Source organism: Dromiciops gliroides, chromosome 2 (assembly GCF_019393635.1).
Source record: "Dromiciops gliroides isolate mDroGli1 chromosome 2, mDroGli1.pri, whole genome shotgun sequence".
Classification (NCBI taxonomy): domain Eukaryota; kingdom Metazoa; phylum Chordata; class Mammalia; order Microbiotheria; family Microbiotheriidae; genus Dromiciops; species Dromiciops gliroides.
Window position 1 is genome coordinate 431955482 of NC_057862.1, and position 17831 is coordinate 431973312.

The following is a 17831-nucleotide window of genomic DNA, read 5'->3' on the forward strand; positions in this document are numbered from 1 at the left end:
AATGCGTCAGTACTGTACTTTGCTTCCCTGTGGGTGCAGTTTTCAAATAAATCTCAGCTTGAAACTGATCTATAATTCATGTTCCTATTGATTACAAGTCACGGGCATCTTTAAAAAGGTTTCTTGGCTGCACTTTTCCTGCTCATTACTGAGAAGGTTGCTTATGGTGACACAGTGACCATTAGCCCAAGTAGTTAGCAGAATCTTTCCAGGATGGAGAGTGCTTCTTGAGTCTTGGGAGCTGAATGTCAGCTTTGGGGAAAAGTGGAGAGGGTTCATGAAGTGAGAAGGGGGGGGAGGGTTTGAGTATATCTTAAAAGAAAACTGTATCCAGATCAGCATTAAATAAATCAACAGAGACTTTCCCCCTTATTTTTCAACCTATTTCTCCTAATGTAGCCCCATGGACTGGAAAAGGAAAGAAAAGAGCCTTCAACTTCCCTCTCAGGGGAAACAGATAAATCTGGGTCATTTTAGTTGATTGGTCCAGTTATATGGTCATGCCCAATCCACCCTAAGCCCACATACTACAACTCTTGATATCAAAAACCTTTATCCAAAGCTTTATTCCATGTGGCATTATCTGCAGCACTAATTTCAACACAGTGCATAAAGAATTAAGTAGAGAGAGTCCATGCTGTCTTTGGGAAGCACAAAATATGAGATAAAGAAATATTAAACCAGTGGCCATTAAACTCTCTATATTTACCTATACCCTGTACAGATCCAGAGTGAGTGCAAAGGTAAGGGTGAGGGCTAAGATCAGTATAGTACATGGTGTATAGTGTATCAGTGTAGTATGTAGGTGAAGGTATAGTTCAGTGTAGTACAGTGTCCTGTATATAGAAGAGACCTTAATTTCCTGAAACTGGTATTCTGCTCCCAGTTCTGCCACTAATTGGCCAACCTACTTTAAGATATCTCGTTTCACTTTGCTTATCCTTTGATCTGTAATGTGATTATAATATACCTATCCTATCTCACAAGACTATTATGAGAATTAAGTTCCATGCACATAGTAAGCACTCAATAATTATTTACTGGTTAAGTAAAGTGAAATAATTTAAACAAAAGCCCTCAGGGTGTCAGAAGTACTTACTATCTGGATATAAGGTGTTGTTATTACTGAAGAAGAGCCATGGGTTTCCTATATGGAGAAAGGAAAAGTATGGCTGAAAGCTGTCATTCTTTTTTTCCTGATCAATATGGGAAAATTTATACTGTTCTTTGCATTATAACAATAAATATTTTACATTGATGACAATGATAATGCCTATAGGAACTAGGCTTAATTGATTAGGACTCTCCCAAATAATTAACAAGCATTTTTTTCTCCCAGGATGCTTGGAAGCAAAGCACCTGGACAGGTGATGATAGGATGTTGGGGTGGAAAATGAAGAAGTTTAGCAGCTACCTCTTTCCCTATCCCTACACAGGCAAATACTCTAGGATTGGAGTTGATATAGGCTTACCAACTAAAAATCCTGAACCCTTTGTAAAAATATTTTAACTAAAGCTTTAAGATTTTGTTGTACCTTACTTTGAAAGTAGCAAAACTAACTCTCTTCCTAGTGGTCTGGGAGAGGTGGCTATTGGAAAGATTTGGCCATGTGTGTCTCTTCCCTAGCTCATAGGTGAAAGCAGTTCAAGTCATAAAGTATACCTCCTATAGCAATTTTGTACTTTGATAGATGCAGCAGAAAGACCCACCAACATCTGGGAAAGTGAAAGGGCCTTAAACTGCAGCTGTTAACCAATTTTGTGTCAGACTACTTTATGTAGTCTGGTGAAGCCTATGGACTACTTCTCGGGATAATGGCTTTAGATGCATAAAATAAAATAAGATTGTAAAGGAAACCAATTTTTTTTTTTTTGCGGAGCAATGGGGGTTAAGTGACTTGTCCAGGGTCACACAGCCAGTAAGTGTCAAGTGTCTGAGGCTGGATTTGAACTCAGGAACTCCTGAATCCAGGGCCGGTGCTTTATCCACTGCGCCACCTAGCCGCCCAGGAAACCAATTTTTTAAAAAAGTTGAGACCTCTGGTTAAGAACACTTGGCCTAAAAGAAGACAATCAGATCTTAGAATTGTAGGGGACTTTAGAAATTATCCAATACAGCGTTTCACATAGTGCTGAAATCTGTTCTTTAGCATTCCCAGTAAGTGGTTAGTCTAGTCCATTTGAAGACCTCCATTGAGTAATAATTCATAAGGTAGTCCATTCAATTGTTGGACAGTTCTCATAGATAAGAACTTCTTATGCTGAACTAAACTCCTTCTTTGTAACTTTCATTCTTGGGGCCTGACTAGCTCTTTACTTTGGAGCTATATAGAACAAATTTAGTAGCTCTTCCAAATGACAGGCCTTCAGCTATGTAAAGAGAATTATGCTCTCAATGAGTCTTTATTTCTCCAGGTTTAACTTTTCCATTTCTTCAAATATTCCTTAAATGTCATGCTTTGTAGTTGCCTCTCTATTCTTATCTTGGCTGTCCCTTATATGCATTCATGACGCTCAATATTTCTTTTACAATTTGAAGTTGACTCTTCTGCTTTTTGTAAAAGCATCTTCCCAGGTTGCTGAGAATACCAGAGCCAGTTAAAGACAGGCATTTTGATGACATTGGATTATAGAACTGAACTTGTGTGTAAAGAGTCTAATGTCACACTTGGATAAGACCCCAGAAGTCATAATGGGGTTTATTTGTAGTGACTTCCAATTTGGGGGGGGGGAGATTGAAAAAAAATTATTGAGAAGGTACATAGAGAAATGTGAGGACACTTTCAAGTTAAATCTCAGGCTTTGTAATAACATGTTGGCTTGGAAATACATGCTCCAGAAACCAGCCTAACAGGAAACCTGGAGGTGTTCTAACTCCCCCCACCCCATCTGACTGACTAGAAAGGCAGAGTCTGAATGGGTGGAATTTGCAATCATTTGGGGGTGGAGGTTAGGAAATCTATTTCAGGCATTTATTGAAAGCAAGACAGTGATGCTCCAGTGATCATTGTGAGTGGGTCACTGACTATGTTGTCTCAAGCACTTGTGGATAGGCACCACTGAATCATCTATCCCCACTCATTCATTGTAACAAAAAGCACACAGCTTTGATTAAGGATGCAATCTGTGAGTGAGACATAATTCAGACTTGCCCAGTCCATGCAGGAATGATGACTATATAACCTAAGAGCAAGAAGAATCCCCCTCCCCTCCTACAGAATGACAATGCAGCAGAGCCCTGGGGACACAGAGTCCTATCAGGATGGTGGTTCCCATGAGAGGAGCATGATCTGGGTCAGAAAACATTAACTGCTCTTTTGAACTGCCTTGCAGCCTTCTTGCTGAGAGGGAGCTCCGGGGGCTACCTGATGAGGACTCATGCCTACAGCCACAGTGGCTGAAGGGGGGAAAGGACAGATCAATGGTCAGTAACATGCCTGACCACAGGGAGCAAACTCTGGGCCAGTTCGTGGAGAATGACGACCAGGAAAATAAAGGTATTGTTGATTTTGCAGCTGATGATGCTTCTACGAGCGAAAAGGAAAGGCATGCAGTAATGTCAGTATCATTAAGGAAAAATACATTTTGCTTAACAGGTATTAAGTCCAAAACATTATCCTTTTACAGTAGCAATTCAAATGATCTTTTAAAAGCAAACCACAAATGATACTATCTGAAGATGATTCTGTGGATCGCATGCATCAACAGTGGGAAATTGGCTACAATGAGTCATCCACAATCTTTCACCCTCTCTCCCTGGTACCAACAAATACGTTTGCATTTATCAAGAATGTGAACATTGGTATAATTGTATCAATACCTATTATGGTTGAGATATACTGGGTGCCATGCAAAATCTTTACATCATCAAATAGATCCTTGGGGTATAAGATTAATTCAAGAATAACTAATCACCTTCAAAATTTAGTCCTTTTCTGACACTATTCTTTTCATGAATGCTTAAAAAGTCAGATAGAAGGTAATAAGAAGAGAAATTGGTTCTCTCCCCTCACCTCATATGCAGTAATAAACATTTCACTTGCTTATTGCCGGATCTACCTTCTTGTCATTCAGGTGCCATACTATTTCCTGATACATGTTAAGATGTTACATCCTAGGTTTTATGAATTGGTTTCTTATACATCCTTGGTATTGGATATCAAAATACCTAGGCTGCTGAGATGGAAATGTACTAACTCAGGCTTGAATTGTAATTGATTCTCCCAGTTCCTGTTTTTCAAAAGTTAGTAGTTTGGTGGTCCTGTTATGGTAGTAGTATTTTAAAAATAGGCACCAAATACTTATTCAACTGATAGGGAAACTGTTGACAATGATACCCTTGCTCCCAGCCTAAGTTTCTTAGTTATATTCTTATACAAATAAACTTTTAGAGATATGCTGAATTTTCTGGATAGCTGCATAGGAAGAAGAACCATCTCTCTCTATAGTATATTGTGTGTATGTGTGTATATATGTATGTCTGTATGGGCGGGGCGAGGGGGAAGAAAACGTTGGAGGGATGAAAGGCCTCCAACAAAACCAATCTATCACGGTACCTGAATTCCCATTATTAATCACACCAATCATAAGTTAAGGCACTAGACATCTCTGTTTAAATACAAATCTATCAAGCGAGAAGGGGAAGGAATTATACCATTATTGGCCATTGACATCTAAGTATAAATTAATTTATTAGATTAGCTAGCAGAGAGAAGGGTTTTAAAGGAGTAGGAAAAAAACAACATTGGATCTGGAGTCAGAGGTCATGGATTCAAATTCTGCTTCTGATCCTTGCTACCTGAATCACCTTGGGTGAGTAACTTACCTTTCTTGGGCCTCAGTTTCTCATGTGTAAAATGAGAAGGTTGAACTACATGGCCTTCAAGGTCTCTTCTAGCTCTTTGACCTCTTATCCTATCAGAGAAAGGAGTAGGGATTTAAAACTAGTCAGTTTTAAAAGCTATGGAGGGGGAAATAATAGGTTCTAGGTTGTGGACCTGAAGTCTGAGTGCTTGGAAAGAGGGAGTGCTAAATGTAGAAATATGAAGATCGAAGGTGTGTGTGTGTGTGTGTGTGTATAATAGAGAAAACAACCTTTTCCAACTTCAGTTCTGTTGAGACCAGGTCCTGCCCCTTGCTATGTTACACAACTTGCTAACACTAGGAAACTCTGTCTTTCAGAGCCTGCTGAACAATACTGTACTATTTGGCAACGTCAACAGCAAGAAAGCTCTTTGGAAATCAAACAAGATCCGTATCAGGTCTTTGCTGTATGACAAACCTTCTGGAAGCCAGTTATTTGCTTATAATAATCTGTTTAGTTTGCAAATATTAGTATTTTTTTTGTTTCATGTGCTTCTTATTATTTCTTTCCTCTTGTCCTCTCCGTACTTATTTCAACCTTTTATAATTTGTAGAAGCCAACTACAAGGACAGAGGAATGTAATTCAAAGACTGAATTCAAGCCTAATGTGGTGGAAAAAAGACCTCAAAGTAAGCTGACCCAGAATGTCATTTAGAACATCCTTCATTTAAGAAGTGTCAGACATTCATTCCCAAACAGAAGATCATACTTGATGCTGCTGTTTGGGGCTAATATTTTTTGTCTCACAGGTGAAGCTACAAAAGCCTCATTAGCAAGAGACAAGACATATGTACAGGCACAAAAAAATGAACTAAATTGTTCAAAATTGGAAAGAAGTTTGACTGGCCAGGAAGAAGGCCAGTCCTCTCAGCAGGAGGACAATGTAAGTGAACAGTTTGAGGGGTTCTGCACACCAGGGGTTACTGAGTTATCTCATCACTCATTACTTAGGGTGGGAACACAAGTTGGCCTTTTGTGTGTAAGGACATGCAATGCTGGACTAATTTGCTCTGCCAGTTGCAAACCAAGTGGGATTAATAATGGTACTAAATGCCCAAAAGGAGCATCCAAAAAAAGATTCTCACAGCAGCCATTTGCAAGGATGGTCCTGGACCTGTTTGTAGCTTCCTTTTTTTTCCCCAAAAAATTTTGTCCCAAATCATCAAAATGGACTGACTCATTATTTCTTAAACATGTTTTTGGCAGGTTATTTACAATAGAAAAAATCAGGAGTGCTCAAGACTAGACTCAGATGTCATTAAGTGTCCAATAGTTGAACCACAAAAAGAGAAAAGAAGGCAACAAAGGTACTTGTCTCTTCTTTACATAAAACTATTGTGTATGACAGGAACTTCAGTACAGTAGTTAGATGATGGCCTCAGTAAGGTCCCATGGAATGGGTTTGATCCTGACACACAAGTTGAGCTCCAGGAAAATTTGTGGAATTTATTATCAGCTCCCTCCCCTGCCTCTTCCAGATGTCCTTGACTCTTTGGCCTTCTGGTAACCTGAGCCTTATTCCATACAGGTAATGCAATACTGAATTTGACCAACACTATATCTCATTACTTGTGGGGAGAAAATACAGAAGTTAGTTCACTTAGTCAACAAACATTTTAAAGTACTTACTATGTGCCAGGAACTGTGTTAATCACTGGGGATACAAAGAAAGGTATCTGGTCCACAGAGGTCTATGAATGTGCCAGTGGGAGAGGGCTATTCTCAGGTAATGCATATGCATTTTCACCAGGATTTTCTATATACAATGCTCATAACTCTGTTGTCTGATTCACTAATGACTTTAATGGTGAGAATTTCAGTTCATGGACAGTTTTCATTGCCTCTCCAAACACACCATTGAAGCAGCTGCCTGTTCTGAAGCCCTAACAGAGGGGAAAAACTTATTGTGGACTGACCTCTGACCCAATCACAAATGTAGCTCTAGGCATCTAGTATAAACAACCCAAAGTATCTATCCTGCTGAAAATGGCCTTATGCAAGCGAATATATGAAGCTTTGTGAAGTTGTTTGGCCCATTCTATGAAGAAATATCTATGTGGAGACTTATGGATAACAGAGACTTAAGGGCGATTACAATATTTTTTTGGAATGTTTTTCATTTCCCTGAAAAAAGCAGACCTTCTTGGGACATAAGGATCATAGCTTTAGAACTAAAAGAAACGTTAGAAATTGTTTAATACAACCCTTTTCATTTTATAGATGAGTAAACTGAGGCTCAGCGAGGTAGGTTGTTACTTGTCTTGGGTCATCCAGGGAGCATATATAGCAGAACTATGATTCAAAACCAGATGCTCTGACTCTAAAAGTAATCCTCTTGCCAGTACACTATGCTGCTTTTGGTACCTAATTTTTTCTGAGCACTTTGACCAGCTCTGTGAATTATCTGTACATGTCTTCATAGGACAAAGGATAAGTCTAGAGAAGTTCCATTGGACACTGTCCAGATATGCCACAGCTCTTCCATTCAAGGTAAGGCAGGTTCTATTTTTGTAGCAGACAGTTGTATTACATGCACACAAACCTTAGATTTATGCTAATTATATAATTCATATCCTGAGCCTTCATCCTAGAGCCAGAGCAAATGTTAGAGATCATCTAGTCCCATCATCTGTAGAATATGTGAATTCCCTCTATGAGAATGCCAACAAGTTATCTTGATCAATATTTAAACTGAAGTGACAGGGAGCTCACTACCTCATGAGGCAAATTGTTCCATTTTCCCATCTAACATAGTTGTTCTGCTACCTTCCTCCACTGCCCAGTGAATATGGGTTCAGGAAATGCAGACTAATTTTAATTTTTTTTTAACGGGGCAATGGGGTTAAGTGACTTGCCCAGGGTCACACAGCTAGTAAGTTTCAAGTGTCTGAGGCCGAATTTGAACTCAGGAACTCCTGAATCCAGGGCCGGTGCTTTATCCACTGTGCCACCTAGCCGCCCCTAATTTTAATTAAAAAAAATTTTTTTTTTAGTGAGGCAGTTGGGGTTAAGTGACTTGCCCAGGGTCACACAGCTAGTAAGTGTTAAGTGTCTGAGGCCGTAAAAAAACTTTTTTAAGTGAGACAATTGGGGTTAAGTGACTTGTCCAGAGTCACACAACTAGTGTTTGAAGCTACATTTGAACTCAGATCTTCCTAACTCTAGGCCCAGCATTCTATTTACAGTACCACCTAGCCAAATCAGCAGAGTTTGGCTTTAGTCCCATGTCAGTTAGAAAAACCCTGATTTCCTATGTTGTATTAATACTCACATACATGGAAAACGTTTCAGGTCCATCTTTCCCAAGAGCTAAGCAAGCTTATTTCTCCTCTCTTGCTTGTTTTTGTCGGGCAATGAGGGTTAAGTGACTTGTCCAGGGTCACACAGCTAGTAAGTGTTAAGTGTCTGACGCCACATTTGAACTCAGGTACTCCTGGTGCCAGGGCTGGTGCTCTATCCACTGCGCCACCTAGCTGCCCCTAATTTTAATTTTAATCTAAAACTTTTTGCTCCCCTCTATCCTAAATCACAGTGTATTACAAGATAGATTAAAATAGCTTTCAATTTTGGATTACCTCTACCCTTAAAATAAATACCACCATTCACTTAATTCTAAAATCAAATTTTCTAATATTTTATTTAGATACCATGTCCTAGTTTTCAGTCTTTGCTCTGCCATTCATTTACTTTGTGACCTTAGGCAAATCACTTCATACACTTGGATATCACTTGCGGTTCTATAAAATGAGGGAGCTGGATAAATGATCTCTAAGATCCTTTCCAGACCTCATAACCTACAGTTGTGTTTATAAAGAACATCTAAATATTTATTCACTTAAAAAATTATTTCAAGGAAGAAATCACTCAGACTCATTGGTCAACTAAGTTTTCCATTTTTGAACCTTTTATTTTAGTATCACTTCCATAGACTTAGGCACTAGAACTCCCTTTGGCTCCTTTGTGTCTCCCTCTTCCCCACCCCAAGCCATCAAGGATATTGTAGACAGGATTTTTATACTGGAGTAGGAGGTTGGACTAGAAACTTCTGAGCACTATTTGTACTCTAAGATTATATATGAATCATCCTATTTCTTAAAATGCTTCCTAAACCTAACTCTTGAAATCGATTCCATTTTTATTTATATTCCAGAATGCAAAAAAGACGAAGAGAAGAAATCCAAATATACTCAATATGATGAAAACCACTTACTCAAATGTGATACCAATCCTTTTGACTCCTTAGAATCAGGATCTGTTCTCAGTCCTTGTTCAGAATCTCTCTCTTCAGACAAAATAATATCACCATGCAACTCACCTCCAGACTTAAAGAGTCATCAGTCATATCTATCCTCTTCTGAATTTCAGAAAGTGACTGCCTTTCTAGTTAATGTTTCAGACAGTTTGATTTCGGGAAGTGACTCAGAAATTGAGGATGCACAAAACACAGATGTCAATGAATGGCAGGAGTTCACTGACCAACAACCATTGGATCAGCTTTCTAGTCCTTTGCCTAATCCATCAGTAACCCCAAGTAAAGGAGATGGATTGATTTTGGCAGTTAATAGTGATGAGAGACAGCCTGATAATGGTTTCCCTTTTGAAAACTGCCAAGACTTACAGAAGACACAAGGGAATAACAATATTTCAACTAATGTCTTGCCTTCTGAAATTATTGCGAGTTTGGCTGGCAGCAGGAAACAAAAGCTAAGTATTTCATGGACTGAGTTACCACTGTCTCAAGACACACCCTCTCTAAAATTGAGTGATATGCTTTCAGTGGATACCTATGTGGCACCAAAAGAAGATAAAGAAAAGACTTGTTCAGAGCATGAAGTTTGTGTTGAACCCATGTTCTGTTGTTCTTCATCCTTGGATGACATTTCAGAGACAGATGAAAATTTGAAACAGCAAAGTCGTGTATTTTCCTTTGGCAAAGGAAAAGATCAGAAAGACTTTGGAGTCAAAGATGTTTTGTTTGATGAGACAAGCAAAAAAGAAACTGAATTTTCTCTCCCAGAAATCTACTTCATGCCATTTTCATCCCCAAACTTGAAAGCAAATTGCCAACCACTTTCACTGCCTTTTGAAATGTCTCAGGGAAAACAAAACTTGTCAGTCCAAAAAGCTAAACCTGCATGTGAACAAAATCCAGAAGAATGGTCTATTTCTGACAAAGATAGTAAATTTGCCCTTCAGCAATTGTCAGCTGACTTCAATAATGTGCCTGGCCCCAGTATCTTTCATGATGGGAAAATTGTTCAATCAGGGTATGAGCACAAGGCAGATGAATCTGATATGCATCAGAAGACCTCAGGGGGCCACAAGTTGGTGACATATCCTTCTGGGTCACCCAATAGGATGGCTCCCAAGGCTGAGTACTATCTAGCTGTGAGGTTTGATGGCTCCATACAGACCAAAGGAGACAGTCTTCCTACTCTCCATGGTGGCATCTTGTCTGAAATACTATCCCCTGTTGATGAAGTGCTTTCCTATGGAAGTGCTGGCCTCCCATCCCCAACACAGAAGGGTTCCTCTTTTCCCAGTGAAGATTTCCCTTCTCCTCCTCCTGATCTTGTGCTTTGGGCAAATGGTAATGATATTGACTTCAGTTCAGAGGATTTCCCTTCTCTGCCAGAAGATGTGGTATTTCCAGAAGGTTCAAAAAATGCACAAGATGAAGATTCATCTATTCAAACTGGTGAGTTATCTTCTTTATCTGATGAGATTTTGCCAGAGGAATTTTCTCCAATACCTCTGGATTTAGGGAATTCCTACTCAGTTCTGGATGAATACTCACTGGGATGGGATGAAAAGAGAGAAAGCAGTTTGGAAAGGAAAGAAGAACTGTTGAGTCTTGAACCACAGCAGGATGTCAAAGGGAAACAAAAAGTGAACTGCTGGTCCAGTCCAACTTTGTCCAGAAGTGCCAGTAAAAGTCCAGCATCAGTCTTAAAACAATCCAAAGAAGATGGGAAGAATACGCTGGCATTAGATGATACAGGGAACAAAGAACAGGTGACACACACACAACCAGAAACTCTGAAATTCAAAGAGACAAGCCATTCTGAAGGAAAGGACTGGACTGGTATGGCACATAATAAAGCAAAGGATGATTACAAAGAGGACTTGGAAAGAGTAAAATATTCAGAGTATGACATGGATTATGATGAGTTATTTAGAGCAGATCAAACAGCATGCCTTTTGGCAGACTGTAGAGAAAAGTCAAGTGACCATAATGACCAAGATTCAGTTCATTCATCCTTAAGGAGTGGCAAATACAATGATGAGCTCAGGGTCGAATATCGGTTTTTAGAGAGAAAGCCAGAAGCCAAGTTTAACAAAAGAGATAGCTCAATGACACCAGTAGCCACCCATCCTGAAACCCTGATGTCTCAACCTACAGAAATGGAGTCCTGCTTTATCCATGCTCAGTCTGATTCTGAAAGACTTTTTAATAAAGATTTCTCAGGGTGCTTAAATCCCCAACAGTTGCATATGGCACCTATAAAGGAGACTGAGAAGTTACTTAAAGATGTACATCCAATGGAAGAGAAAGAAATCAACTTAAAAAATAGTGTTATGGACTCCCAACTTGATCCCAAGCAAAAAACATATGGAATTGTAGATTCTGTATCCACTGAACTGACCAAAAAAATCCTGTGGGATGCTTTAGCTGTGTTTGCAGAGCTTGCCAGACAGCAGAATGTCTCCCTGTCTATGAGCCGCTGTGTAACTCCTACTGATAAGGGAAGCTCATTATGAAAATGAAATTGCAGACAATGCCCTCTCCAATAACAGAAGACACTGCTTCTACAGACCACATATATGCCAGTGACATAGAAAAGGGAAAAATGGAATTTTGACAATGGAGGAAGAACCAAATGGGTGTTTGGTGGAGGTGGGTAGGGGAAGAATCATGGTGTGAATTCCTTTAAGAGGTCATAATGATTTTTTAAAAAATTCTACTTGTAACTTTTTATCACAAGTTTAAGTTTCAAGATTCTGACAGGACAGAAAAATAATATAACTAAATTGGTGAGGAGTGCTAAGAAGAATGGAAATATGCAAATATGTTTGAGGGCCACAGATAACATTCTGGTCCAAAGATTAGGCAGATATCAGGAATTTGATTTTTTAATAAGATATATAAAAGCCAGAGAAAAACTACATGATTATATTGAGGAATGACACGTGTCAATTTAAGGCAATTTCTAAGTAGTTTGAATAAAGGTATAGCTTTCAGAACAGGGGTTCTTAGCCTTCTTGTGTGTGTCATGGACCCTTTTGGAAGTCTAGTGAAGCTCATGGACCCCCTTTTCAGAATGTTTTTAAATTATTGAAGGAAATGCTAAATTTCAGTTAGTAGTGAAAATAAAGATGTAATTTTTTTCCATTCAAGTTCACAGTGTTCCCTTGAAATCTATGCATGGACCCCTTGGGGGTTGGAGGATCCCAGGTTAAAAACCTGTTCTATAGTGAACAAGGTAACTAGGAATTAATTATGGTGGGGAAGAAAGAAATATAACTAGGAAAGAAGAAAAATATAACTTTGTAGTCCTTTGAAATTCAGAATGAAACAAAAGTAACCACAGAGGTTGAATAGGCAAACCCACAGCTGAAAGATGGAGACCCCTAGCTACTTGTGTGATATTAAGGATCATATATTACTGTAGCTTTAACAAGATTTTGGTTGAATTCAATCAATTTCCTTTGTATTCCTATTTTCTTCATTCATTTCTAGTTACTTGCTTATAGGAATCATGCCATATTCCTAAGTTTCACAGACTAATCACCAATAAGAACTGGTAATACAAAATGCTATTTTCCCCCATAGTATTTTATGAGCAAATCAGAGTAAAATCCAAAGAACAATAATAGCACTAAAAGAAAAAAGAAATCCTCCTGGGTTTTTTTTTTTTTTTTGAGTGTGTGTGTGTTGGGGAGGGGAGCTACTGAATAAGTCAAATACTAATCTGGAAATAGTCATAGAAAAAGACATTTCTCTGTAGGCCTGATAGTTAATTTAAAAGTATTAGTGTTATGCTTTTGATGACAAGGGTTGGAGATCTAAAATGGTTCTAAAAGGTGGAATGCTTTAATGAGAAGCAAGATCATATTTCTAGGCTTTATTAACATAGTTTACATGATATGAAACGGATCCTTGTCTGAATTTGACAGGTAGTTCAGACTAGAACTTGTAAGATGAAATCCCAGTTCACATATTAATATTGTGGGTAAATTCAGGATGAGCACTGAATCAGAATTTTCCAATGGTGTTGAGGGCTATAGGCATTTTTTCCTCATGAATACCAAAGTTTTATCACATATTAGACCATTCTAAGATCTCCTGGTTGGCAGAAATAGGAATTCCCAGGCCAGTCTACAGAGACAGGTTACCCACCAGGTGGATGATTCATGAAAGAGTTCTCAGTTTGCTGATAAGAATGGGTTTTATCTTGATTTTTTCTTCATGGCCTTGCCTCTCTTATGTGACTCAGTCTCTCTTCTTAAAAATAACAATACCATTTCCGGGTTGTGGAATATTATTAGCCTTCTAGTGAATTGACAAAGAAATTAAAAAAAAAAAAGACTGTGAGAGATTTATTATAGGTATTTCTTACAGCAACCGCTATTTATGCAAAGACCTATATTTGTACATATAAAATGTCCTTGGGATTTTTTCCCCCTCTTTGCAACAATTATTTCTTTCCTTGGTATAAATATTTAGGCAGAGATGCTAGGAAATGGCTGTTTATTCAATAATAAAGAGGATTTCCTGAAGAAAGATCCATGAGGTGATTAACTATGAGAACTAAGTAACACTAGACCCAGAACATTGTTTCAGGGAGTTAGTTACTTCTTGTTTGGGGGCGATCATAAACAAGAAGGACAAAAGAAATACTCAAAGAATGTGTGGTAGTAGAAGTGTTTTCCAATATTGCCCAGAGATGTAATGTGTAGAAAAGAGTGAGGGGGAATGAAGGCTTGGGTGGCAGGTTCTCAGAGACAGACACATAAACATGGCCTTCAGATTGTATCTATGTATGTATAGTTTCAAATATAAGCTCTCTGGAGCAGCTCTACTATGGGCAGTCACAGTGGGAACAGGAAGTAGTAGTCATATATTGCTCTCTTAGCCACACCTAGACACATATCATCAGTTGTCAGATATGGAAATGAGAAACAGCAATATAATCTAAAGTGCTATTCTCAATTTTTGAAGATGACTACTTGGTTATGGTGGGAAGTTATAGGATGAGCTAGTTAAAGGTACAAAAGACTGAATCAAGAACATGTATCTTTAAGAAGTGGATACTAATGCCAGAGGTCAAAACAAACAAATGAAAAAAATTCCATCTAAAATTCACATGGCTGCTTGTCTCTTTACAAATCTTAGTATTTGTGGTCTGAAACATGGGGAAATGACTTATTGATAGTGTATGCTTATGACTCAGTGGGTTTAAAAAAATTATAGGAGCTCATTTAGACAGTAATGAACACACAAGCCTGGTATACTTTGCTCTGACTGATAAAGGATATGTCTCTGAAAAGTGGTGTGTGAATCTAATATTTATATATCATATGCCATAAGAGCTAGTTGTTATTTCCTTGTAAAGTGAAGAATCATTTTGTAATGTGAATGGTAACTTTTCTCTTAATTTAACTTCTCGAAGTCTGATTTTGGTGTGCTTATATTAATTTGTAGTAAGATTATGGCATTTTGGGATATTAAGTTTCATTATGGTGGTTTTTCTAATTCAATTAGAAATTTAAAATTTGGGGGAATGATAGACTCAAGAAGCCTTATAATCATAGAATGTCAGAACTGTTAGATACTTAAGAGTTCATCTTCTCCAATCCCCTCATTTTTACAGCTGGGGATAAGTGGAGGCCCAGGGTTTCAAAGTGACTTGTAAAAGGTCATACAATGGCAATTTCATATTATGTAAGTATGGCACGTGATTGAGACTCTTTATAAAATTAATGTATTAATGGTTCAGGAAATTTTATTTAAGTAGTACCAGATAAAATAATGAATGTGAATTTTATGCATATTTAAAATAAAATTTAAAGCTCAAATTTTAAATTTACTGAAAAATGTGTTCATCTATCTGTAAAATTTGAAAATATAGGTACTTTGAGCTATAGCTTTCATATTGATTTGTTTCTAGTTTTCTGAACAAATTAGTCTGTAATTTTTTATTTTTCTATTTATTGCTGACTCCTTTGGATTTATGAGTCCATGTGGGCAGAATTATGTATTTTGCACATACAAGTTTGGCACAGCAATAAATCTCCAATATTGAAACTCCACAGATCCCTCTCAAGTTCAATAGTTTCCAGTCTTATGGCTATTGGTTTGGCATTGAATGATAAGGATTGATAGTGCAGATATACAACTGGAGTGAGGTGCTTCTCATAAACATTATTTACCTATGTGACCAAGCTGCTCAGGGGCATCTATATGGAGGATTTGATGTCTTTCCAGTATTGCCCTTGAATGACTCTGTCATGGGGAAGGAACTACCACTTTTCAAATAATAAAAACCCATGCCGAAACCCTCTCATATGTAGAGGAAGGACAGCCAGAAAATGACTTGGGCCAGAGAAGAGAAAGTATATCCCAGGAAGGTGTTAGACATATTTAATCTCATCCAGCATTATGTGTACAAAGCTTTGGGCTTTGGCATCCAGATATATTGACCTGTTCAGTCAGTGGCAAGACTTCAATATCAAGATTACTCTACTTCAAGGTCTAATATTTTGCTTGCCTTGGCTTTGATCAATATTAACCTCTTGGGCCAATAAATCTTGATACTGGCCTCAAGAGAAGTCATTATCTTTCATAGAAAATGATTATTTCTCAGTTAAAGCCTACATTTAATTTTCCTGTAATCTGTCTCTTTCAGCATTGCACATTTAGCAGTGCCTCTCCTGCATAAAATGCCCATGAAAATGCCTTCCCCACCGGAGGCTTTAAATCCCAAAGCATCAAACTAACTTTACGGTTTCTTTTGATTCCTTTAGCTCCAGCAGCTAGAATAGGCAGGCTCATAAAATATAAATGAAGGCCACCAATGCTAGTTAGGAAGGGCCTGGCTTAAAATTAATTTGAATCACAAAAGCATTCATTAAACTGGAGTTTTCTCTCCCACACAAAAGATGTCAGACAACCTTCTTCCCCAGTTTAAGGCTCAGTGATTATGTTGGGCAGGCAGGAATACTGAACACATGTAGATGGCCAGGTTTTTTTCACATCTTTGTTTCAAATCCTGGGGTAAGTGGGTGTATATATACAGCAGAGATTTATAGCTCGGAAAACCTAATCATATTTGGTTCTTATGAAATTCCCACGGAATAAGAAATAGAGCATGATCTTTAGAAGCTGAGTTACTTGTACCCTTGAGCAGTGACTCTGGTTGGACTTAGGTTTCCCTTTTTCTTTACAAACATTGATATATGTTAGCGTTACAAAAAACAAACAGAGAGGCCTTCCCTAAAAAGGCAGGGTGATTTTTAAATCTATACCATTCTCCTTATCAGTTTTTTTGTTTGTTTGGGTTTTTTTTTTTTTTCCTGTTGAGGTCTGTTCTAGGTACTGTAAAGTAGGGCAAGAGAAAGCACAGTCCATACTCTCAAGATAATGCATACTCCTAGAATGTGAAAATGGGTCATTCTAGATTGGCTAGTTCTATTTATTGTATAGATGAGAAAAAGGCCCATGGAGGGTGACTATTTGAGCAAGGTTGCATAATAAACTGAGGCAGAGATGGGAATTGAACATGGGTCTTCAAACTCCTAGGAGTCAAAGCTACTCCTTTACTCCTAGGAATAAGGCTGACAACTGAACCAATGTTTTAAAAATACTTTAGTGCAGGGCAGCTAGATGGCGCAACTGGATTCAGGAGTACCTGAGTTCAAATCTGGCCTTAGAAACTTAACACTTACTAGCTGTGTGGCCCTTGGGCAAGTCACTTAACCCTAATTGCCTCACCAAAAATAAAAAATAAAAATACTGTAGTTGCTCCATTTATATAGAGATCTGGCAACTCTTAGCCACCAAAACAGTCAACCCAGGACAAAATGCCTTCCTCAGCAACTGGTGTCACATAGTCCGCCCACCTGCTCAAAGACCTCTAGAAGTAGAGCAATCCTCAGATAACTTTAACTTAATAAATTTAAAACCAAGAGGATACAATAGCAACTGATTTCAGAGGGAAGAGAGAAAAACTAAAAAGCTACCTGGGACTATTCAGTGTTTGTGAAAGAACTCCACAGCTCCAAAGAATGTCACAATGTAACAGCATGAGTACACCAGAGTACACCAATGCTGGAAGGGACCAAAGAAGTCATCCAGTCCAACACCCTCATCATAAAGATGGGGACAATGGAACTCCAGATAGGTAAAGTGCTATGTTTCAAGGCCGCAAAGCTTAATCACAAAAACCAGGGCCCATTGGGCTAAAAACCAAATCTCCTGCCCTCTTGGGTCCACAGGGCTTTCGCCTAAATTACACTAGACAACAAAAAGGGGACCACGAGGTAGGCTGGAGTCACACTCAAATGAGTCCAGTTCAACCATTTTGCCTCGTGGCCAGTATGTCCTGAGGCATCCAAGGGTCACTCTAGGCAGGGAGCAGAACATAGGTTATAAGACGCGAAGAGACCTTAGAAATCCTCTGGTCCCAATCTCTTAAGTGACAAATGGGGAAACTGAGGCGTAGAAAAGGGAAATGACTTCCCTAAAATGCCTGTTAATCTGGACTGAGCTCTGAGTTCACCAGCTTTCGAGGGAAGAGACCATGGGATAATGAAAGCAATTAACGACTACTATAGGGTCATCTGACAGCGCTCCCCCCCCCCAATATCATAGAAAGGACTGGAGACCTATCGCAACATGTTGCGGTGCCCCAGTTTTGGAAAGTGTTTCGGACAGGAGGAGAGAGAAGGGGGACAGGGTGGGGAA

The 17831-nt window shown here is 38.6% G+C and overlaps 1 protein-coding gene across 1 annotated transcript in view; it reads left to right on the top strand.

The window, feature by feature from the left end:
* The window catches only part of CCDC187 (coiled-coil domain containing 187), a 91802-nt gene extending 76810 nt beyond the window's left edge, over positions 1–14992 (top strand). Inside the window, exons 21-27 of the mRNA XM_043989576.1 lie at positions 3334–3497; positions 5182–5270; positions 5418–5493; positions 5614–5747; positions 6071–6171; positions 7287–7354; positions 9015–14992. Coding sequence (XP_043845511.1) covers positions 3334–3497; positions 5182–5270; positions 5418–5493; positions 5614–5747; positions 6071–6171; positions 7287–7354; positions 9015–11626 — 3244 coding nt within the window. The 3' untranslated portion in view covers positions 11627–14992. The remainder of the gene's footprint in view (positions 1–3333; positions 3498–5181; positions 5271–5417; positions 5494–5613; positions 5748–6070; positions 6172–7286; positions 7355–9014) is intronic.
* The last annotated feature ends 2839 nt before the right edge of the window (positions 14993–17831 follow it).